At 42.6% G+C, this 25209-nt stretch overlaps 1 protein-coding gene across 3 annotated transcripts in view; it reads right to left on the reverse strand.

Moving 5' to 3' along the window:
- WWP2 (WW domain containing E3 ubiquitin protein ligase 2) overlaps nucleotides 1–25209 on the reverse strand; it is a 167245-nt gene that overhangs the window by 13270 nt on the left and 128766 nt on the right. For all 3 annotated transcript variants that reach the window (XM_064273835.1, XM_064273834.1, XM_023556622.2), the window contains 3 exons: nucleotides 17863–17952; nucleotides 9261–9435; nucleotides 3202–3256 (listed from right to left, as the gene is read on the reverse strand). In XM_064273835.1, coding sequence (XP_064129905.1) covers nucleotides 3202–3256; nucleotides 9261–9435; nucleotides 17863–17952 — 320 coding nt within the window. The remainder of the gene's footprint in view (nucleotides 1–3201; nucleotides 3257–9260; nucleotides 9436–17862; nucleotides 17953–25209) is intronic.

Below are 25209 nucleotides of genomic sequence, written 5' to 3' on the forward strand. Positions count from 1 at the left end.
CTCTGATCAGTACTCTGGACCACAGGGCCCATGCGCCTTCCCTGTTACCTCTTTTCTCCTGCTTGAAGGCTAAGTTTTGTTCCAAAACTCTCACAACCCAGTGAAACCTCTATGTGGCACATGTGCAAATAAATTACTGGGGCTGTGGACACAGACAGTGCCCATCTTGTTCTTACACCTAAGTGTGTGCTTAGGAGACAGGGCACACTCTTTGTCTCTTCTGGACACTCCTTATTCTCGTGCCCTTTGCTGGGTCACTGACGATGGCTCGGGGGTTAAGAGAGGGAGTCTGGGCTCCAGGTACAGACCTAACTCTAGCTGCTGATTCTGTACCTTGAAAGGAGTTAGAAAGGGCAGCCCGTCTCCTCCAGGTGGATGGGAGGCAAAACTAGAGGCGGGGCCCTGAACTCAAGGGGGGGTCCCCTCTCCCAGAAGTTCCTGAGCCTTCAAATTTGTTTATAACCTGAGAACAAACAATGCTAATGGCCCACCCTCTTCTATGAAGACAGGGTGAAATTAAATAAAGAAGAGTAATCCGTTCCAGAAGCTACAGGGAAGCCAGAGTTGAAAAAAGAGAACTGGGGAGACCAACCCCTTCCCCCTCAAGAATTAGGCATGTTCCAGGTATCAACCCACGGTCCTGGCTTCTCTCCAACTCCCTATTTTACCTGGTAGCCTTTATTTGACCGAAATTCTTAAAACACAGACAAATGGAAAAGAGGTGCCTGGGAACTGTTATAGAGCTATGACCACCTCAAAATTGGCATGTGACTGTCCCGCATGTGACTGTCCCATAGAAGGAAAGCTTTCCAAGAGGTTTCTGAGGGCAGGCGGGGCTGCTCCCAGCCCAGAAGCTAGTGCTTTGAACTAGATCCTCCAAGTCGCTCTGCCAAGGGCCAAGGCCAAAGCTAACCACCAGGCTGGGGGGTCTGTCTAGCCGATCTGAGGCCTGCACCCTCATTTCTGGCACTGCCTGCTGCATGAGTGCCTCTGGCGGCTCAGTGGAACTACTCAGCTGCATACAATTTCATAGTTTGGGAGCAGGGAACATCCTTAAATGAGCAGCCAGCACAACCTCATTTTAGGAGGAAACAGACCTGAGGGGATTCCATCCCATGCCGAGGGTCACGGCTGCTGAGAAGCAGATGTGGATCTAAACTGGTGTCTCTGACTCCCAGGCCAGTCATGAGGAGAACACCATGGACTTTCTTCAAAGAGCAGAGAGAGACCCAGGAACTAAGAGCAGGAGGAATACCAGTCGACTCTGAGAGCAGGCTCACGGTAAATGTCATTCATATTTGGTGTTGCTACTGTTCCTGTTCATTCTTAACCATCCCTGGGGAAGGGTCACAGCACCAGGCAAGTCAACATAAAGCCCAAAAGGATTTGTGATTAAAAATGTTCTCTGGCCCTCGGCCAGCATGCTCTTCTCCCAGTTTTCTGCCATTCCAGTCTTATGTGTTTTCAAACCTCTACAACGGTTATTATTTGGTGACCATCATTTAGCAGAAGTGGTACAGAAATAAACTCTTGTCTGGGCTACACCACCTGCCTCTACAGAGCCAGAAACAAACTCAGGGTCCCTGGCTCTAGGTCATACTGTCTACTGGCATCGCAAATTCTTGTTTAATCGGATGAGTTTTTCCCTACCTAGGGAGGCATCCTAAGTGTTTAACAGTCTCACATTTGATTTCCTGCCAGTATTTGAGATACCAATTTCATCAGTTCAGGGAGACGGATGGGTCATCTGTGTGCATAAGGGATTTCCTAGCTGAAAATCAAGAAATGTGTGGAACCTTCATTAGCTGATATCTTCCACAAGACAGACTAAAAGGCACCCATTTAGAGCTCTGGAATCAGGGGTAATTCACTAAGTGATACCCTGTAGGTCCAAGGGACTTGATGCAACCTCTTAAATTACTACCAGGGAGTAGTTGTTTCTACACTGAGAGGATCCAGCCCAAGAGCGAGATGCTTTTCCAGGCTGATGCTTATTCTATCATTGTCAGCTCCCTAAGTGCACATTTCTCCATCCTTGTTGGCGAGTGCATCTCCTTCCAATTTAATACCATCTGTGAACACCTCCAAACCAGTATTTACTGTGTTCTACTGACCTAACAAATAAATTACCCCCAGCACATGCTGATTACTGCAAAAACTGCCCTCTGCCATCTTCAGCTCTGAGGGACTTTTGCAGTATTGCCCAAAGCCCTGCCCCAGCTCAGAGAGCTGCAGAAGGTGCTGAGTCTTGCCATCTCTAATGACGCCTGTTTGCATGGCCACTCCTTCCTAGAATAGCCAGAAAGTCCACAATCTCTTCCAAGCCCTGCATGTTCATCCCCCAACTCACTTACTAACAAATCCCAGGAAAACTGGGAATAAGCAAGAGGCAGTTACCAACGGCAAGGAGAAGGATCCAGTGAAGCAACAGTATGACATGATTAACCAGAAATGATGCACTTTCATAGAGTTACCACCCAGCGCTCTCAAATCTCTTATCTGCTTCCCTTTGGCCTCTTTCACAGCTGTGTCACAAGTAAAGAGGTGGCTTCCATTAGTCAAAATTGGGCTGAAGTCTCCCACCATCTCAGCTGCAAAGAAAGGTTTGTTAAGGAGGCTCCTTCCACTCTGACAGTCACAGGCCTGAAACAAATCCATTTGGGAATCAGAGAGTTAAAATGGCTTAGTCGGTGTTAGGATGGTTCCATGAGTAGACACTTTGAAACTCAGGCCCTGGACCCAACAGTCCCACCGCTGCTCTGGGACTTCTTTCATAGGGTCACATTCCTTTAGCTTTGGTAGGTGAATGTTACAAGGCACCAAACCAAACCAAACCCAGTGCCGTTGAGTCGATTCCGACTCATAGTGACCCTATAAGATAGAGTAGAACTGCCCCATAGAGTTTCCAAGGAGCACCTGGCGGATTTGAACTGCCAACTCTTTGGTTAGCAGCTGTAGCACTTAACCACTACGCCACCAAGGTTTCCTTACAAGGCACAGGACAGCTCAATCCCTTTCCTAACCTTCCAGCTCCATCGCCTGTAGTTGCTCTGGCTGGCCATCACCAGAGAATGTGCCGGAGAGTAGCCAAGTAGGGGACCAAGGGCTAGGAGTGAGGAAGGTACACAGGAGAAGAGGGCAGAGAGTCACAGAGCACCGGCCGAGGGAAGGCTGAGGGCGCAGAAGTAGAACAGTACTTACCCCAGCCAGGAGGGAGGGGGCCCAGTGGATCATGGTCGGTCGAAGCACTCGAAGACTAAACACAAGAAACACAGTAGAACACAAATTTAAAAAAAAAAAAAAAGCCACCGGTTAAAAATAAATTGATAAATAGAACTAAAAACGCCAACAACTCATTTCCACATTTTAGCACTTTGTAGAGGACACAGTAGGCCTTAGGTGGCATCTGCTACTCTCAAAATCTTGAAGAAAAAGAAAAACCAAAAAAGGACCCTGCACACCGAGGGCCCAGCTAGGATTTGGAGAGGGTGGAGTGAGGGGGAGGAAGAGGTGCGCAGATGAAGGTGGGCCAGGGCTGCGGAGGCAGGGAGCTGGCGAGCAATAGCCAGAGGGCTCAAGAGCAAGGCTTCCTCAGCCGTGCCTCCGCACGGCTCCTGCTCGCGGCGGCCAAGGCGACTGAAATCACCACCACCTCCAACTTTCTCCAAGAACCACACACGGGAGGGGAAAAAATATCGCAGGCCTTTCCAATGAAATCATTCCCACAAGCCCTGCCCACGCCCAGAGCTTCCTGGCTGGGGCCTGGCCTTCCTCCACCTCCGCGTCCAGCCCCCACCTCCCTTCTTGGTAAGTTGGGAGAGGGAGAGAGCAGGGGTGTGCAGCATCAACCCAGACTGAGGGGACATTCATGCCCCTCGCCCACGGGCCTCTCCCCCAAGCCCCTCACCTCCCCCAGGAATGTTTTCCTTCCCCTCACAAAGCACCTTTCTTCTCCCCCTGCCTGAACCTGAAGCTGCTCAGTGTTCTGTGTTTGCGTTACTGGAAGGCTGGAGAGGTGGTGCTGGGGGCCGGCTAGCAAGAGAGAAGGGGAGACAGGAGAAAAGAAGGGGGAGCTGACTCCAGGACTTCAGGGTCACTGTTTACATTAGAACACCCCCCACCCTGCCTAATTCTGCTGTGAGGTCCCCAGGGGAAGGCTGCCATGGACCAAGAGCTCTCATATCCTGTGGGGAAGGGGGTGCTGTCAAAAACTTCTCCTGGTTAAATAAAACAAGTATTGTTCCACTCTTTCGTTCTCCTTTTCTGAAGCAGTTTTATTTCACTTACTAAAATTTAATCGTCATATTAGGGGATCAGGTTCTAAATGCAGACTTCAGGCTGCCTGGCTGGCCCTGTCTGGGGACGACGGAGCCACACATGGGCAGAAGGATGAATGAAGCTCAGTCTGGGCTTGAGAAAACATTGGGAGAACTCAACTGCCAATGAACCCCCTTTCACACCCTCCCTCCACCCCCAGCTGAAAGGACAGAGAAACTTTCTTTCCAAGGTGGCAATACAGGCTCCTCTTCCAAACAAGTTCCAACAAAGACATTTAAGTTTTGAAACCATAGGTTCCTTGATGGGACAGAGCCCCCTTTCAGCAAAGGACCTCCTACCCATGCAGAAGCAAACTGCCTGAAGGTGGGGAAAGCTGGGCTTGTCCTTGGCTAAGGGCACATTATCACCAACCTCTAGGACATGCTTCAAATCTTATGCCACAATTCAGATTTGACTGATCATGACTGAACAAAATCTCCCAAATTCACAGGGGTGGTTTTGGGGGCGAGGGATTCCATAAAGTCTAAGTTCCTCCAACTTTGTCTTGTAGTCAGTACATAAGAACAGTGACTATAAAAACATTTGGCAACAGAAGGAAGGTAACTACAGATGTGCAAACATATATATTTCAGATAATGAAACCAAATAAAATGCAGTTAGTTTAAGTACCGAGAGATAGCAGTGCCCTGGCAAAAGGGAAGAACTACAGAAAAAGTCATTTTAAGGCACTAGAAGAAGTAGCATTTGGTGCAAAGTTGTGTGATACTTCAGACCTTTCTTTGGAATGAGTAGATAACCTCCCAGCATAAAGAGCTCAGGGGCTCTGAAGGCAAATCGCACCAAAGGGGCTTCAGTGGGCTTACAGTCATCTTTTGCTTAAGTTTACAAATGGACAGATCAAGAGGTCTTTCTTGACAGCCTCCATGGCCAGCATTGAACTGAAAACTAAAAAATATTATCAGGGTTTTCTTAATCCTTGCCTTTTTTTTTTTTTTTAATACCCCAAACTCCATACAATGTCGCCTATCTCTGATGAAAGTAGACCTGATAGCGGAACAGTTTAAGTGCTCAGTTGCTAGCCAAAGGTTGGCAGTTTGAACCCACCTAGCAGCTCCTCAGGAGAAAGACCTGGCAGTCTGCTCCCATAAAGATTACAGCCAAGAAAACCCTACTGGGCAGTTCTACTCTGTCACATGGGGTCACTATGAGTTAAGCAACTCGACAGCACCCAACAACAACATCTTTCACTTTAGTGGTTTTTTTAAAAAAAAATTTCCTTGGTATCCTCCCATTCTCACCCTAACAGATCCCTGCCCGACAAACCTGTAAGAAGGAGAGAAAAGAGCAGCCAGATAGGCAAGGGAGAGAGATATCAATAAACACAAGCCACATGTGAAATCTGAATCAATGAAAGCTGGCAATCACAGTGATTTCACTTCTTTTAGAGTCAAAGCAAAACACTTGAGTGTATATTAAGTATTTCTTCTCGAATGTACACAATACAGTTTGAAAAATAAAAAAAAAGAGAGCCAGAAGGAAGGATGTGAACAGAAGCCAAGGAGAAACAAAAAATAAGACCTACACACATCATGGCCAGAAAAACCAAAACTCGAAAACCTCACACCTCTAATGAAACAACGAATTGCCCCTTCTTCTCTTCTACCTCTCTCTTCTAAAAAGAGAGATCTCAAAGTATTACATGGAGTACAGCTGGAAAAGCACCGAGGAAGAGGGGTTGGGGGAGATGGCAGTCAGAAGAGAGATCCTAGGATGTGGAGGGGCTCTGAGAGACAAGACAGTTTCCTTGGAACTGAGACGAACACTGTTTAACAGTTTTCCCCGGTAACAGGCCCCAGCTTGGGAGATACGGGGTACAGGCCAAGAGCCAGAGAGCTCATGTGAGTTCAAGTCCCTTGGGGACCAAGCACAAAGTTCCAGTAATATTTTAAGATACAAACTCAGAAATAAAGAATGTCTAGCAAATACAGCCGAGGGCAAGAAAGGCTCTGGGAAGGGCATAAAGGTTACAGTGTGGAAGGCAGGCTCATTTTTTTCAGGATGAGTCAGTGGACGCAGAACAAAACCCAGGTGGCTTGAGAATTCACTCCAAGGTGCTCTCTGCAGAGTAAAAGACAAGTTGTCTGTTTCTGAATAGTGTAATTTGGATTCTACAAATTAGGGGCCCCACAGTGATTTGCTTCAGTGGTAGACACTGGCTACCTTCTTTAGTTATTAGGGGAGAAAGAAAGGAATAGTCAAGGAAGAGGTGACACAGAAATAGCTGTGCGATGGGTCCTGTTACAACAGCACAAAGCCCTCAACTGGGCACCCTCAAGGGACCACAGCAGGAACACGAAACAGAGGGAAAAGTAAAACTGCTAAGGTGAAACAAAACAAAAATGAGCATGATGATCACAGGCAACAAAAGCATAATAGGGAGCTAGGAAAACATGTCAGAAATAAGGCGAACAATAATTTCGAGAAATTGAGATGGTGTGTGTTGAGGCAGACATCAGAAAGGAATTGTGGGAGAGAGTGCAATCTGGGATTCCCTTGATTTCCATTTTGAACTGTATTTCGTGTTCTCTGCAGGGCACCAAAGAAGAACAAGGTCTCAGTCAAGCCCAAAAAGGGGAGGAGGGGAAGTCGCTACCATAGTATCAGCTCTTAAGTCTTTCGAGTCAAAGCCTGGGCCAAAGCCAAACCCCAAAATAACTATATGAAAGCAACCCTTCTTACTTGTAACCAGGACATGGCACCACAGCAAACAAGAGGAGAAAACCAAATCCAAGGGGGGAGGAAAAACCAACAGAGAGACATTGAGAACAGACCAAAATAAGATTCCTACCACATTTTTTCAATATGAGTCTTGTTTCACGGAGAAAAGGTAACCCTCACCTCCACCCAGAGCCCTCTTAAATCCCCAACTGAACTGAGGGAACCATCTTAAGAGTACTCAGAAAGAAATTTGTTTAGCGTTTAATTTTCACTTATAGGGACCCTCAGAGTCAATGTTCTACCTCTGCAGGCCAAGAATGATGTTGATAAAATGACAGTGGCAGGCGAGAGGAATGAATGCTCCAAAAAAGACCAAGCAGATGTAAGTTCAAAAATCCCACAATCTTCTGTTTTCCACACCAAATATTCCAGTCAACCTACAGAAACTACCTGGAGCATGGTGGGGAAGGAAAAAAATTCCATTTAGTGGCTTTATTTATTTATTTTAATCACAGAAGTTGATTAAGCAGGGAGACAAAGCCACGTGAAACGCCTAAAATATGTCTTTGCCTCTATGTCAAAGGACAGATCAAGGAAGAAAGATGCCCCAGACCTTCCCAGTTTTACAACCACAACCATCCAAGAAAATGGCAGACCAAGACTTTGGGGCCCAGCTCAAGAGGAGCCATCTCTGAAATGCACAGAATGATCAGATTCCATCCACTTTTGAAATATGCCAGAAAAGAATGCCAGGCACATGTGACAGGAGTTGTAGGGTGGGAAGCTTGGCAAAACTTGCACAGCTCTGCCCTGGGTAAGACCACCAGAGCCTGGGTTGTAGACAGGCTTTATAGTTGACTTTTCCGCTCACTCATACCCAGGAACAAGCAATAAGCCCCCACAGACAAAAAAAGAACGAGCTAGCCATATGAGACACTAAAACGCCTTGTGGCTTCTAGTGTAACTCCTGCTTTGGGTAGGAAATGAAGAGCTGCAGATGAAGGTAAAACCAACAACAAATGTTACTTAATTAAATGGAATTAAAGATTTTCTGGATATCTAACTAGGGTCAGAGCCAATTTAGAAATGTGTTGTGGGGTGAAAGTTCATTTCAAATAGAAAGGATGTTATACGTACATGATTAAAATTCATAGTCCAGCTCAAAAAATTTCCAATTGGAAATACACTGCATCCCGTGCTAGCTATGCTGCAGAGGCCAACTTTCTAGGTGAAGGTATGCTGAGAAAATAAAATCAGAGTTCCAACTGGGAATCCCACCTCTCTCTGCCAGAGGCTGCGCTGGGCTCCCCCCAGCTCCAGGTCACCAGTGGAGGCTCTAGTGGGATGGGAGGGCTCCTAAAGTGACACAGTATGGGAGACCATTAGACAGTTAACTTGGGACCAGAGCATCCTGGATTCTGAACTAGGAAATGTAAATGTTATTCTGTAAGTAATGACCACAGAGGTTTTGAGCCAGTAAAGTGATGTGATGACAGTGATATTTGCAGATAACTCTGGCAAGCAGAGAAAATAATTCAGAGGTTGCCCTAACAATCCAGATGGGAAGAAGAAAAGGAAAACTAACTACAAGGTAGAAGGCTGATGTAGACCAGGGCTTGGCAACCTTTTTCTGAAAAGGGTAAGATAGGAAATATTTTAGGCTTTGTGGGCCATTTGGTCTATTTCGACTACTCAATTCTGCTGTTACAGTGCAAAAGCAGTCACAGACAATATATAAATGACTGGGTGTGGTATGGATGTGTTCCAATAAAACTTTATTTATACAACCAGGTAGTAAGCCAGTTTGGCTCACAGGTCATAGTTTAGACCCCTGATCTAAATGAACCTTAAGGTCCCTTCCCTCATTGAAAATCTGTCAGATAATGAAGATCAGAAGAAAGATGGTAGCAATGGAAAGAGAAGGATTTGGGTGACTGCTTTAATCAGGAAAGGTTTGGTATGGAAGAATTCAAAGCTGACCTGGAGGTTTCAGTTCAGGGTAAATAGACTTGAATGGAGGGGCCAGAAGAGAAAGCCAGTTTTCAAAGGAAGATGGTGAATTCCATTTCAGACATGTTGACTCCTTAAACATAGGGTCTGAACATTGAGTTACTAAGTTAGAAACAGTGGAATTTGAGGAATTTCACTGTGATGGGTAAAATTTCCAGGTCAGAACACCTTTTTGTCTGCTTCCCAAGCAGGTCAGTGGAGAACGTGGGAGGCTGCACATTCAAAAGGACTGGGAGGTTCTCCTGCCCTCTCACCTGGTAGAGGAATCTTTGGCTGAAGTGCTGCATGGCCCCCTGGAGCTGATTCCGCTGTGACTGCCACTGCTCGTAGTTCCGCACATACTCCGCTGTAGGGCGCTGCCAGGTGGTGGTCCGAGTGTTGTGGTCCACATAATAAAACCTGCCTCGGGGATCCGTACGTTTTTCCCAGCTGGAAACATTAAACTCAAAATTAATACAGTGACCAGCCCTCCCGCCCCCCCCCCCCCCCCCCCCCGCAAACTCCAGAGAAGGCTCAAGATGGCAGGCAATGAGGGACTGAGGGAGAATGAAGTTTGGTGTCTGGCACAGCAGCTTGGCTGCTCCAGGGAGGCACAGCCACACAGGCCTCAATCATGGAGGCTTCTGAGTTTATATGATTGTAGCAGACATTTTTGGTTGCTTCACAACAACCAATCCCTCCTAGCTCCTGATTCCATTTAGAGGTGGGTTTGGTTTTTTGGTTTGGTGGTTCTGGGGAAGGTGGCTCTACCCCCACCCCCAGAGATGAACTGTTGATTAGACCAGGAGTGGGCATATGACCTATGCTGGGATAATCAGAGACTCTCAGGACTTTTGCTGAGAACTCTGGGAAAAACAGCCTCTCTTCCTTGCTGGATATGGCTGAGAACGCATGCAGTCCTCAGAGCCACTGGCTGCCATCTTGGACCAAACACAATATTAAATTAACCTAGTGGATAACAGCAGAAAAATGGAAAGAAGTTGGCCCCTTAGTGATCTTGTTGAGTCAAACTTCACTTGAAACGAGGATCTATATCTACAATTTTCAGTTAAATGAGCCAGTAACTTCCCTTCATTATTTAAGCCAATCTAGACGCAGTTTTTTGTTACCTACAACTAAAACTACCCTGATATAAAGCGTCAATGAAAACATCTTGCGTGGTTATGAGAAGAATTGGTCCAAAAAAACAGCAGGACTGATGGTGAAGCAATCTCTTCCAAGTTGGTCCTAAAATACCCATGGCCAAGACAGGGCTAGGACAAAAACAGGAGGTAAAAATTCTCAGCTGCGCTTGGTGGGTCTAACTCGATTTCCACACACACAGGGAAGAAGTAATCAAAAGAAAGTAAGAAAAGGAACTTTCTGGGGTGATGGAAATGTTCCACATATTGATAGCATGTGGGTCACGTAAGCATATGCACTGGTCACACCTTAGCAAACTATACATGAGATCTGTGCATCTCACCTCAATTAAAAAAATAAAATAGAAAAGTTGAACCTATCCAAGCCTCCACATCTAACTACCAGTTCACAGGAAAGACAAGGGATAGGGGAACATGTCAGACACTACCACAAGGTCACAATTAGCCACATCCAGAATATGAAGAATTCTATAAGACAAATATATAGGTTCTTCAACAAATAAATGGTCTGAAAGAAATAAGGACAGGAAGAGGAATTTATAGATTAAGAGAGACTTAGAGACTTATTAGTTAAAAGCAATGTGTCGATCTTGGGTTTGGATCCAAATCAAAGTATAAAAACATGTTAAAGATAATTGGCAAAAACAGAACACCAACTGGGTACAATATGACCATAAGTAAATATTGTTATTTCTGTTGGGTAGGATAATGGTATTGCGGTTTAGTCTTTAAAAAAAAAAACAACCCTTCATCCATTAGACATCTGTTAAAGACATATATGATGTACTTATGGGTCAAAGGATAATGATGTCTGAGATCTGCTTTAAAATACACCAGCTTCTCCACTCAAAAGGTGGAGGGCTGATGAAACAAAATGTTATTAATTGTTAAAACCAGATGAAGGTTACCAGGGATCCATTGTACTGTTCTCTCAACTTTGGTGTATGCTTGAAATTTTCCATTTTAAGTCTGAGAGTGAGAGAAAGCAAGAAAAAGATATAACTGAAGAAAACAGAATTAATGCAGTGCAAAAGGAATCTAATAGGAATTATATCGTATGATTCCAAAGTGTAAGAGAATTTTTGTTCCCTAGCTATGTCACCCTGAAGACTAAGGTGCGCCTGACCCAAGCCATGGTATTTTCAATCCCATCATATGCGTGTGAAAGCTGCACAATGAATAAGGAAGGCCGAAGAAGAGTTGAGGATTCTGAATTGTGGTGTTGGCAAAGAATATTGAATATACCATGGACTGCCAAAAGAATGAACAAATCTGTCTTAGAAGGCAGCCAGAATGCTCCTTAGAGGCAAGGATGGCGAAACTGCGTCCTACATACTTTGGACATGTTGTCCGGAGGGACCAGTCCCTGGAGAAGGACATCATGCTTGGCAGAGTACAGGGTCAGCAGAAAAGAGGAAGACCCTCTACGAGGTGGATTGACACAGTGGCTGCAACAATGAGCTCAAGCATAACAACGACGGTAAGGATGGCACAGGACAGGGCAGTGTTTCATTCCGTTGTGCATAGGGTCACTATGAGTCGGAACTGACTCTATGGCACCTCACAACAACAACAACAACAGCTATGTTCTCATTTTGTCTCTTCTGAATTCTTACATTACTTGGCTATTGTGCCTCAATCTGGTACCTTCTTCTATTTTCTGGTAGCCTCCAAATGAATTTTTAGCCACCTCTTCAATGACCCTTTTCAACTCGTCACCTCCCTAAAGTGGCTTCTCCTCAACCAGTTCCCATTCCCATGGTCACCTCGCAGATTTAGTCTGGATTTGGCTTTAGACTGCCTTACCTTCATGATCTACTGTCATATAGGATTCAACTAAATGTCACAGCTCTCTCCCCAAACCTGAGTCTTTTTTTCCCAGGCTACCTCATGTCAGTCACCCTCTCAGAATAAAACTGTACCATGTTTCCTGACTCAAATTCCTTTCCCAGTGACATCAGTAAGTCACCCAGCCTGGGTGCTTTCTTTTTTATGGTCTCCTTATTCTTGCCCTTCCATTTCTACATCTACATCTGTTATCACCTAATGCCTGAACTACTGCAATAGTCTATGAACTAATCTCCCCATTCCAGCCCAGCCTATAAAGACTGTAACCATACTAAATTGACCTCTTATGTGATGCTCCTGATCAAAAGCTTCAATTGGCTCCCCACTGCCCTTGAGTCAAAATCTTTTAGGACTTAACAACAATCTAGCATCTTCCCACTTTTCTCATTACTACTCTAAACTAGTGATTTGTTTACTTATTTTTATCAAATAAATCATGTATATATAGTTTAAAAAGTTAACTAGTATTGCAGGCCTTATCTTGAAAATCAGTGGTCTCCTGACCTACCTCTCCCCACTGCTGATTCTTGCTCCCTAAAGGTAACCACTTTTAACCCTCAGCTGCTGCTTCCAATATTTATACCCATATTTCCAGACAATATGTTCATTCTATTATTTCTTGATTTTTGCCATCTTATATTATTATGGACTTTCCACTACCAAAGATGAGGATGTAATTTTCATATTCACCCCAACACAAATGCTGCCCTCTCCTCATTCTTCTAATACAGAAAATTATCATTTTTAATAAATCAATATTCAGTTTGTATTATGACTATGTAGATAGTATTCACAGCTGAGCCATACAGGATAATGTAAATACATTTCCTTTCTTACATAACATTTTTGCTTTTTTTCTTTCCTTGAAATAAGACTTCCTTGTTTTGTCTGCTTGGTTTTCAAGAACTTACCATTTCACTCCCAGACTCTGATAGGATAGGTGGCCTCTGAGTGTCATTTATGTCTTGGCAACATCTCTCCTTTTCATCTTTCATCTAATGTGGACATTTGTCTCCCAGGCCTGTCCATATTATTGTCCTGAGTCATCTTCCTCTTGTGAACTCCCTTGGCCCCTCTCCCGGGTTAAGCCCTCCATATCCTGCATTCCATATCATCCTCTTTCTTGGTTTCCTCCTGTCTGGTAGAATACGTTATCCAGTAACTTCTGGAGAAGGATGTATCCAAGCTGAATTGGAAACCATGCATGTCTGAAAATGCTTTTCTTTCTACCCCTCATACTTGAGTATTAAAATGACGAAAATTCAAAATCTAGGTGGGAAAAAATTTGTCAGAATTTTGAAGGCTTTGTTCCATAGTTGCTATTGAGAAGAAGAACAGCATTCTGATTCCTGATCCTGTATATGTACCCTGTTTTTTCCCTTCTAGAAACTTTTGAGATATTCCCTTGGCATTCTGAAATCCCATTAGGATGTGCCTTGGGGTGGGTCTTTTTTCATTCACTGGGCTGCGCACTTATGGGGCACTTTCTAATCTAGATATTATATCCTTTAGGTATGGAAATTTTCTTTTATTATTTGATTTTCCTATCCTCCATTTCTCTGTTCTCCCTTTCTAGAACTACGATTCAGATGTTGGATCTCCTGGCCCAACCTTCTAATTTTCTCATCCCCAACTTTATCTTTCAACCCTTGTATTAATTTTTTCTTTCTGCTGTTTATTATATATATAATTTCTAAAAGCTCTGTATGTTTTCTGCCTGGTCCTTTTTATGGTCTCCTGTTCTTGTTGCACAGGTACTATATTTTCTCCAAAATCACTGAGGATATTAATTATAGTTTTGTTTTACTTTTTGAAATTTTTTCAGCTCCCTATATAATTTTTGCCAAGGTCCTTTTTTCTGTCTGCTGATCCTTGGCTGTTCATTCCCATTTTAAAGGGAGCCACTAAGAGTGGGAGGAGGAAATGGGGAGGTATTGCTTAAGGGGTACTGACTTCCTGTCAAAGGCGATGAAACAATTTGGAAACAGTGGTGATGATTGCACAATGGAATTAAACGGAACTAAATTCGCTGAATCATACATGTAAAAATAGCTTTGTTTTTGGCAAATGTTTTGTTATATATATTTAATCACGATAAAATAAAAATAAAGAATTAAAGGGGAAAAGTAAGCCACAAAATGCTGACTGGAAGCTCTGTGCACTGAGGTGGGGCTAGCTGCCTAGTAGGCTTCACTGCAGGGTGCTCAGGCAGAGGCCCCACTGTTCCACTAGAAGATTTTCAAATAAACCTGCAGCTCTTTTCCCTTAGACTGGGCACTTTCCCCAGCAAAAAACCCGCCAGTCTTTAGCCTGGGGATGGAACCCCACTGAACCCTATTTTTTTAGTTTGCCCCTGCCTTTAGCTACTACAGCTACTACTATCCACAATTAAACTTTGATTAACATCTCCCATATGCTTCTTCTCCTCTTCCATTCCTTTATCATTGAGGGTTTACACTTTTTTATATACCTTATTGCCATTTTAAGAGTTTTGAGGAATGAATGAAAATAAACACATGTTCAGTCCACTTGCTTAACTAGTAGTCGCCTGTACTGATGAATTTCACAGTTCTAAGCAGCATAATCCCACGCATTACTCCAGATGAACTTTTACTCGGTCACAGTACAGTATATAAAAGCAGAGCAGTGTTTGGAGGCCGAGTCAGCCCTTTCGCCCTCTTTGGTTCCAGCAGGCATCTCTACCAAACTGTAGGCTGGACATATTGGAAAATTTTTGTTTTACACGAACCGTCCACTCCAGCAAAACTGCTCCATGCACTGGCCCCTAAACATATCTTTTACATTCCCACACGCACAATGGGGCCTCCACTGTTCCGCCACCTGGAACTCCTTCCTCATATGTAAGTCCAGCCTTTCCCGCAAGACGAGTTTGATTTACTTCCTTCTGTGAGGATTTCCGCAAGCCCGTTGCTCTACAGTCTTCACTCTCCCTGCTCACTTCTACTCTGAACACCACCTCAGAATCACTGAGGAACAAATTGCTGCGTTCATTCTTAGTTACCAGGTCCTGGATAAAATCAATGAACCTCCTACGGGTTTCCCATGGGTTTGACGTAAGAGGATGCCCTTGATAAAGTGAATCCTTTGGCTCAATCTCACTCCTTGGTGACTGGGGTCTGTTGAATAATGGCTCCATCTGTAGTTTCAGAATTGCTCTCACCATTGTAATAGTTCCCTCAGGTGGAACTTTTCCCATTAATTAGCCATGAATGCTTAAGCTTTCAATCTTCCTATTCTCTCTGGGTTCCCAACCATTACAAAGCAGAAGTAAAAGTCAGGGGCTCAAAGCTCTTTGCTTAAAACTCAAGAAGAATTAATAGGCTCAGCTGGGTGTAAAACTGAACCATCTCCCAGGAAAACATGAAGAAAAAAAAAAGAACCCATTGCCGTGGAGTCGATTCCAACTCATGATTGACCCTATAGGATAGTGTAGAACTGCCCCATAGGGTTTCCGAGGCTGTAAATCCTTATGGATCCTGCAAAGCGGCTGGTGAGTTCAAACTGCCAACCTTTTAGTTAGCAGCCAAACGCTTAACCACTGCACCACCAGGGCCTTCTGAAAACTCTCCTAGAAATAAGAAAACTTAATCTAGTGTCCGACCTTAAAACTTCAAGAAGTGCAATTCCTTGACCATACTTAGAAGACGAATATCTTTATTTAGATTCCATCCAGATGCTTACCAGGACAAGACCTACATAATTTACACACCAGATAGGTGAAGAAGTAGCAACCAGGAAACAGAGAGTCACTGCTGCTTTTAAACATACATGTAAATACATAAAGTACAAGTATACAATATGCACTGTTAAAAGTCAGTGCTTAATTTCTGAGATACTTGGGGAAACTGAATAGTGACTAGATATTTGATGATATCAAGGAAATACTGGAAATGATATTGTGGTTTTACTTTCTAATAAGAGAACATCTTTTTGAAATACATATTAAAATATTTATGGGTAAAGTTATATAATATCTAGGATTTTGCATCAAAATAATATAGAACAGGGAACAGGGGGTGGCTGAGAGTTATAGATCAGGGGTTGTCAGTTTTTTTTTTTGGTAAAGGGCCAGGTCAGGTATTTTAGGCTTTGCAGGCCATATAGTGTCTGTCACAACTACTCATCTCTGCCATTATAGAGCAAACACAGCCATATACAACAAGTAAACAAATAAGTATGGCTGTGTTCCAATAAAACTTTATTTACAAAAAAGGTAGAGGGCTGGATTGCCCACAGACTGTAGTTTGTCAAACCCCTGGTAAAAATGAAACAAGACTGGCCACGAGTTGATAAATATTGAAGCTGAGTATCGAGTACATGGGGGTTTATTATATACTACTCTGTGTATGTTTGAAATTTTCTATAATAAAATGTTCAAAATTTTTTAAATTTAAGAAGTCAATGTTGAACTTTGGTAATTTCACCTTAAGCCAAAGTAGAAAACAGAGTAAAGACTAACGATGACTGATTATGAGCTTCATTCCCAGAAGGGTAAGAAAAGAGAGGAAAACACAAGCATCCTACCGGAAAACTGAAGCTAAAGGGAGCCCACCTGTGGAAATTTGTGGGGCCAGAAGATGAAGGGGTGTTTGCCAGGCGCACACCTGACAGCTGAACCAAACAGCACAGGGGCTCTCTCCATGTTCCCCGCTGCCGACATCCTTTCCCTCTGCAAATTTAGGAGGGGAAGCGTTCATATTTTATGCAGGACCCCTTCAGGGCTGCTTCACTGGGAGGTGATTCTTCCCTAAGAGCAGATACATTCCCTTGTGAAAGCTCTCAGGATTCGGAGACACATGTGGAAAGAACTTCCTGTCCCTGGCAAACAGGGAATCAACCCCTTCTCCTTGAACCTGGACCGTCTTCCTTCACTTGGAAGCCTCTGGTTTTGGAGGACTTAGCTCCCTCTAACAAAGACCAGCTGAATGAGAAGCACACTGCTTTCAGGGGCAGGTTGGGCACAAGGTACTTCGAAATGCATCAACACTCTCTATCTCAAACTCTGTCAGCCCTTTTTTCCCAGAGATGTTCCAAAAACTCTAGCACAGGCAGTCCCCAGGTTACAAACATCTGAACGTCCGACATCCTGTAGTTACAAACCAACCCCTGTAGAGCCTATTATATTAAAAATTCAAGGTATATACAATGGGTCGTAATAATAAATGGGTGCTTCTTTGCAACAGGCACCAAAACATTATTATTATTGTATTATTATGCTAAAGATGTTTTCGTATATCTGGAAGTGTTTCTTTAATTTTTCTTATGTACAGAAAGACACACTGTAACCTATATACCAAGACAAACATTTCACTAACTGGCATTAGAGTACGAACTTGACTTAAGCCAGACTTACGAATGGAACTTGTTCGTAATCTGGGACTGCCTATACACTCTGACAAATGAAAGCAGAACTAAGTAAGTGAAAGGAAAATCAACCAAGTGACCTGGGATAAATTTAACTGTATTTTGCTACCTCTGCTGAAAGGGACTGAAAACCTGACCATAACAGGGATTTCTCTGTAGGATGAAATGACTGGCAGCATCAAGACACAAATAGCCCGGGGGGCTTCTAGCCCTCCTTCCTCTAGGACCCAACAGTGTGTTGTATCTGAATACCACTTATTAAAACCCATGGCCTTCAGTCATGGACCAAAAAAACACATGTGGAGAAGGGAAAAAAGAAAGAATATAGAAGGGGAAGACTACAGAAAAGGGGGGGAAAAAAGAGAAACTGGAGGAGAAAGTGAGGGGAAACAAGCAGAAGGATAGGGCAGCAAGTGCTGAAGAGGTTGGGTGACTCCATGGTGCTAGTTAGAGTCTCAGGGCTCATCCACCCATGCCTTACCCTGGAGGAAGAGGCCGTTCCCAGGTGGTGGTCTTGGTATTGTGGTCAACATAATAGACACGCCCATTGGGCAGCTCTCGCTGCTCCCATCTGAAAAATAAAGTCAAAGGAAGCATGAGTCAAAGGGCAAAATTCTTTGTTAGAAAAGGAGTCCCTCACCACCAATGTGGACAATTTTAAAGGAAACATCAAAGATAAGATGTAGGATTGACCCAGAGGTACAGGTAGCTCTGTGCTGCCCTCGAGAGTGACACAAAGGAGTGCTTCTTGAGGAAACTCTAACAGTTCCCCTTTATGGCATCAATATGCTAGGATATACCATAGATGGCTCTAAAGTTCCCTAAACAACTCATACGGATCTAAATTCCATGGAGTTTTCTAAATCAGGGTTTCTTGGCCATTTCAGGATCAAAGACCTCTTTGGTAATATAAAGAAAGCTGAGGACCCTTCCCTTCCAAAATGCACTTAACAACAAAAATTTATATGCAATTCTAAAGGTTCATGGACCTCTCCTAAAGTTAATGTCTGGGCTCTCCAAACTTTTGAGCCTACACCACCTCTAACAGCAACAAATTACATGCCTACTCCTATTCTCTTAGCAGCATATATATTCATGATCACATTTATTTTTTGAACACATGATGCATTCAAAGAGATCTTTAAAAAGAGACCTGGGTGAATCAAGAAACACGGCATACCATTACTTCTTGACTACTTGACCCATAAAGCTAAGTTCATGCGAGATCGGGATTATGACGGTAGCACCGTCAACTAAATCATTTGTGTAATACGCAGATGATACAACCTTGCTTGCTGAAAGCAAAGAGGACTTGAAGCACTTACTGATGAAGATCAAAGACTAAAGCCTTCAGTGTGGATTATACCTCAACAAAAAGAAAACAAAAATTCTCACACTGGACCAATAAGCAACATCGTGATAAACAGAAAAGATTGAGTTTTCAAGGGTTTCATTTTACTTGGATCCATAGTCAATGCCTATGGAAGGAGCAGTCAAGAAATTAAAAGACATATTGCACTGGGCAAATCTGCTGCAAAAGACCTTTTTAAAGTGTTGAAAAGCAAAAATGTCACTCTGAGTACTAAGGTATGCTTGATCCAAGTCATGGTGTTTTCAATTGCTCATATGCATGCGAAAGTTGAAAAATAAATAAAGAACACAGAAGAAGAATTAATACATTCGAATTATGGTGTTGGTAGGGGATACTGAATACACCATGGACTGCCAGAAGTACTAACAAAGTTGTCTAGGAAGAAGTACAGCTGGAATGCTTAGAAGTGAGGATGGCGAGACTTCATCTCACGTACTTTGGACACATTATCAGGAAGGACCACTCCCTAGAGAAGGACTTCATGCTTGGTAAAGTAGAAGGTCAGGAAAAAAGAGGAAGACCTTCATGAGATGGACTGATACAGTGGCTGCAACAACGGGCTCAAACATAGCAACGACTGTAAAGATGGCACAGGGCCGGGCAGTGATTCCTTCTGTTGTACATACACCCAAAAAACCAAACCCAGTGCCGTCGAGTCGATTCTGACTCATAGCAACCCTATAGGACAGAGTAGAACCGCCTCATAGAGTTTCCAAGGAGCGCCTGGCGGATTCGAACTGCCGACTCTTCGGTTCGTAGCTGTAGCACTTAACCACTATGCCACCAGTGTTTCATAGGATCACTATTAATCAGAACCAATTCAATGGCACCTAACGAGGAAGGACAACAAGGTAGCAGATGATCAAACAAGATAATCCACAATCACCACAAAATACAGCCAACGACCACCCCATTCCCATACTCCCATTTCTTGTACACTCAACACCATGTGACAATAACTCCACTTACCTAGAATATATTAAAAAAAAAAGAATATATAACCTATACATAAATGATACAAAAATTGAAACATATGTATATGTGTATATACATACACATATACATATATATATATATACACACATACACATATATAATGTTTGCCCTTTTATAAAGGATGTTAATGGTCCTGTTTGCTTATATATTTTACGTTGATTCTTTTTACTTCTACTTTTGGGTACTATCTAAGGGAAGGTGGCCTTTGCTGGGAAGTTGCACAGTCAGTTCTTCTTTAACACTTGTTTAGAAAATACAAATTTGTTTTAATGCAATCAATATATAAGGGAACGATAAGAGCATCATGTAAATTTTATGTCTGCTTATGTATGGTTTTCTCTACGAGAAACACTAAACACAAAAAACTTCACTTAGCTGAACACAAGCAGCCAGTTGCCTCGGTTTACAGTGTTTTATGCACCACACCCATCCATATATGGTATTATAACATTCAGGGTCATTTCAGATAACCTTTTACCACTTCACAGTAACTCATAAGCTGCAACCCTTCCAATGGCCACTTCTGCAAGCTATCTTCAGGCCTTATTCAAGGTAAAGTGTCGTGTTTACTATAGTATTATATATTTCTTAACCATTCAATATATAGAAAATTGTGCCACCGTTTATACTACCAAAACCAAAAAACAAACCCATTGCTGTTGAGTCAATTCCAAATCATAGCAACCCCACAGTACAGAGTAGAATTGCTCCATAAGGTTTCCAAGGTGTGGCTGGTGGATTTGAACTGCCGACCTTTTGGTTAGCAGCTGTAGCTCTTAACCACTGCACCACCAGTGATCCCAGTTTATATTAGGTTTCTATTCAATATGGGTCACTGGCAAATTTTTTAGTGTTATTCCCCTAGCTCCATTTTCCCCATAAGCCTTGTGGTTTCTGTAGCACGACTTCGCATAGCGTGGTGATTTTTAGGAACAGATATGTCAGTTATAGCAGAATTGATTATATGCCAAAATAAATGCCCTAACTTCTGTTAGTAAACCTGATGTGTGTGCTCTGATAGACGTTAGCTTTATTCAATACCACTTCTCGTTTAAACTGGAAGGTCTGATCAGCATACCGCATTTATCAGCCCCTCAGAATTTTTGATACAGATATTCATGAGGTTTTTAAGGCAAGGAAGGGAAGGGGAGGTGGCATCCTTCACTGGGGATCTACCGTGAGCTGAGGGCTAATGTTTCACCTCATGCCATCCTTGCCTCGATTCTTTAAGGTGAAAAATCACCACTGAGGAAGCTGAGGCTCAAAGAAGCTAAGTAACTTCTTAAGTGGGATTCAAATTCGGCTCCGACACCAAAGCCCCTGAGTTTCACCATGTCATGTCAAAGGAAGAAAGGGAGGAAAAGGAAAATGAATTGGTGTTTACAGGTAACCTAGCATATGGCAGATAAGGCGTCAGGTGCCTTCACATAACTGATCTCAAAGTGAACAGCTTTACCCAGCTCTGGTGTTGATGTAGGGGGTCCTGTAGAATCAAAACAACAGGAAAGGAATTATAATGGGCCCACCATGTTCATCTCTAGGCTTTATTTTAATCACAGCCCATTGCTCAGGTACTAGCTACCAGAAGAAGGTACACATTTTACAATACTAGGAGACCCAGCCCTGGAGAGCAGTGAGGTCTGATGGTTCCACACATGCCCCTCCCTCAAAAAAGATCAACTACTAGGTTGAAAATCAATGCCCTACAGACACTAGTAAGCTGCACCCAGGAATATTTTCTCTCCAGAACATTCTTACTCCAGGCTCTGGCTGAAGTGGATACCAGTGATCTGACCCAGGCGCCATTGTTCCTCCTATCACAAAAGAAAGATTCTTGCATTTTATTCAGTATCTTATTAAAAGGACAGAATCTCTGCCAACAGAGGCATGATGAAAATGCACACCGGGCAAAGTTAAATATCTTCTCCCTCTGAATGCCCTTCTGAATTAAAGGCAAAAAGTAACAAATACTGCCAACTCAAGAGGCATCCGTGGGGATCTGGTAGGGAAGAAGGTAGGCTAACATTCTGCAGCTTCACTCTGGTTCTCCAAACTCCATCTGTCTGCTTGGTAACAGGGTAGCAAAACCCGATATCCTCTTTATTCATCTGAATTTGGAAATGAGGAAAGTCCTGAGAAAGATACTTGGCTTAAGGGTAAGTAATGAAAAATGGACGCTCCTGGAGCCAATAGCAGCAAACCACTCTTTCATAAGATTTGCTTCCAACACGATTTAAGTAGCTGAGAAGTCTCCAGCATTCCCCAAGAAGTTAGCTATATCCTTCCTTCCTTTGAAACCATGGGTTCTTTGGCACAGTTTTGTGGCACAAAAGCACCACCAAGATTAGTTTGCCTGGTTTTCAATCACTATTTGGAAAACTGGCCATATGTGGGTAAGGCTGGGCCTTTTATAAAATATGTGTTGTAGCAATGGGAGATAAAAACACTAAACACACTTTTCTTTTATTCCAACAATTCTTTTGTTATAACTTTCATCTCGTAAGTACCCGCCACTTATGACAATGTCTTTTATGTTTCACTTTAGGCAAGGGGATGGCTTTGGTTTTATACTTTAGCTAATAGTTTAATTTGAAGATAGGATAACACTTCAAATTCCTTAAAGTAAATGCCTTTAAATGACACAGTGGTATTCCCACTCAGTCATACACTGCCAGAAAGGAAATCGGTTTAAAGTCCTCTTGCCTCATGTTCGAGGGTTACACAGCTCTTTAGACTATACAAACCTAGACAAGATCTGCCCATCTCATCTCTGGTCCCAGCTGCTCCTAGAAATCAAAGTCTCTCTTCCGGGGACTATTATTTGTCCAGCAAAGCTCAATGTCCTTCTATGAACCCCCTCAATTGCCTTAGCTAGAAAAATAGTTACCAGAGGAATAAGACCTTTCTTCCATTACCTTTTTTTGATATCTACATTTTTCCTTTTAAAATTGGACTCCTGCTCAGATTAAATGTCCATGTGGGTTGTCCCTGATCCATGACCTGGCCCAGTTGCTTTTCTTAGAGAACTCTCAACTCCTCCCTTACCTGCATGGCTATTCATAATTCATACAAATCTTTTCCCTTCATTCATGCGGCACAGTTGGTCAATTCTATCGTCAATCAAACAAGCCTCCTGATTCTCATGTCTCCTCAGTATATGCTGACCTACAAAGATTAAGCCTCTCACTGTCTTGGCTGGGTCTCCCCAGGCCAAGAAATGACACTGGTGTACACTGTTCATCAGCACATCCCTGTCAAGGGTTAGGCTTCTGTCCCTTACAAGCATCTTCTTCATACTGAGATTAAAAGGCTTTTCAGTCAAACTACTGATGGGTTTCAATATTGCATCTTGGTCACATGGGTCACATCCTCTCCCACTGAATAGCTTTCTTTGATACTCTCAGAAACAGTGTTCAAAGCATCAAGCTTTTTTCAGGTCCCTACCCAACACATTGCTCCTTGGCCTTCAATGAATAACATTCAGTTGGACCATGGACTGCACAAGGCCTTTGTACTTGAAAGCACTTAAAAAGTAGTCTCCAATTTCAATTAATCTTAGGTACTTTTCTTTACCTGAATTATCTTTGCCTGTATGGATTTTAACCACCCTTTGTTCAGCTGTATATCCTCTACCCATCACTCCAAAGATTAAAAGGTTAAAGGCTGAAAATCTCAATCCCATTATTAGGACATCAATCATTACTATGTTATTTGAAAGGAAACTGGTCACTTTTTCTTACAGAAGGTTTCCTATAAGGCCTTCAGGAAATTAATTCTCAATTATCTGCCATTACAGCATGTGCTCAATTATTCTAATCAACACACTTCTTGGTCAGATCCTCCTATGTTTGGACAGAATTAGAGTTTCACCAAGAGTAGGATTACATTGGGATGGGATTAAAACCGGACGAGGAGTGGAGGTTAGTATCAGAGTAGTTCCCTTACAAATTTCTATATTAAAATGCTCAAAAAATCTTAGTAGGAGCATTATTAACTTGTATTATTTATTCATTTGCTCCCTTTATTAGTACAGGCATTGGGCTATAGTAAAGCTGATTGTTAATCAAAATACACTCTCTCCATTAGAAAGCAAGTCACACCATAATCCTTCCACACCCTAACAAAAAGATGTCTTGCTGGTAACTTAGACAAAAGCTAAACTTCAGGAGAGTGCACGGAAAGAATACATCTTGCAAGAATTCTTAAAGCTGCCTTTGTAGAAGTTCAACTTCACACAGGCAAAAACCACATGAAATTCATATTTTTCTTATTTTATGCTCGTAATAATAAATGACTCTAAAGCAAATCCTATTCTTTCCCATGCTTTGGCTACTTCCTGGGTGACTTGTAAGATTTATGTCCTCTGTTGGGTCATTTTCAGTATGTTTTATGAGTCAGAAATCTGTGTGCAATGGAACACATCTGCGGTTCCCTGTTTTCATTTCTTCGGTAGGTCCTTGAAAACTGTTTGTAGAGATGTGTTTAACTCAGTTCTGGCCCAAGAACCTTTCTTGAAATATTGAACTATCCTTTAAATCTACACACACCAACCTCCTTTTAAAAAATGTCAACAACCAGCATTATGCCTTTTAAGCAAAAAATGACACAGTAGAAGCTACGGAGGGCTCTGGATTAAGTCTGTTTTTCTTCTCCCTCTTCTGCAACTGTCCCATTTCTTTTGCCTTGTGAAAATCCTCAAACCTCTTCAGTGGAAGCTAGCAACATTAAAGTATATGCTTTCACAGAGAGGCAAAAGAACTCCTTAAGATGATGTCTATAACAAAATTCTTAACATTCTTGCAGACGTAAGGCTGGCAATTCAGGGAAATGGTCACTCTCAAAAATGGTTGGTGGGAGCGAAAATATGTATACACTTTGCAGAGGGCAATTTGGCAACTTGGTCAAATCTTTACTATCTAAATGTCTTTTAACTCAGCGACTCTGCTGCTAGGTAACTCCTAAGGAAATAATGTCTCGGTGATTTAGCTATAAGTGCATCTGTTACCACATGGCTTAAGGAGAAAAACTAGAAACAACCTAAATGTCCCAAAATGGAAGGTTAGTAAAATAATTTATGATATTTCTATAATAGGTATTCAGTCAATGAAAATAATATTGTCTATTTGATGTCTTCAGATGCTTATAATATATTGAGTGGAAAAAGCAAGTTAAAAATAATATGAATCGGAAAAGCAATATTTTGTTTAAATTTCACATATGTACATATATAGATCCCCCACGTGTCTGTCAGTTTGTCGTATTGTGGGGGCTTGCATGCTGCTGTGATGCTGAAAGCTATGCCACCAGTATTCAGATACCAGCAGGGTCACCCATGGAGGACAGGTTTCAGCTGAGCTTCCAGACGAAGACAGACTAGGAAGAATGACCCAGCAGTCTACTTCTGAAAAGCATTAGCCAGTGAAAACCTTATGAATAGCAGTGGAACATTGTCTGATATAG

Source organism: Loxodonta africana, chromosome 21, assembly GCF_030014295.1.
Source record: "Loxodonta africana isolate mLoxAfr1 chromosome 21, mLoxAfr1.hap2, whole genome shotgun sequence".
NCBI lineage: Eukaryota > Metazoa > Chordata > Mammalia > Proboscidea > Elephantidae > Loxodonta > Loxodonta africana.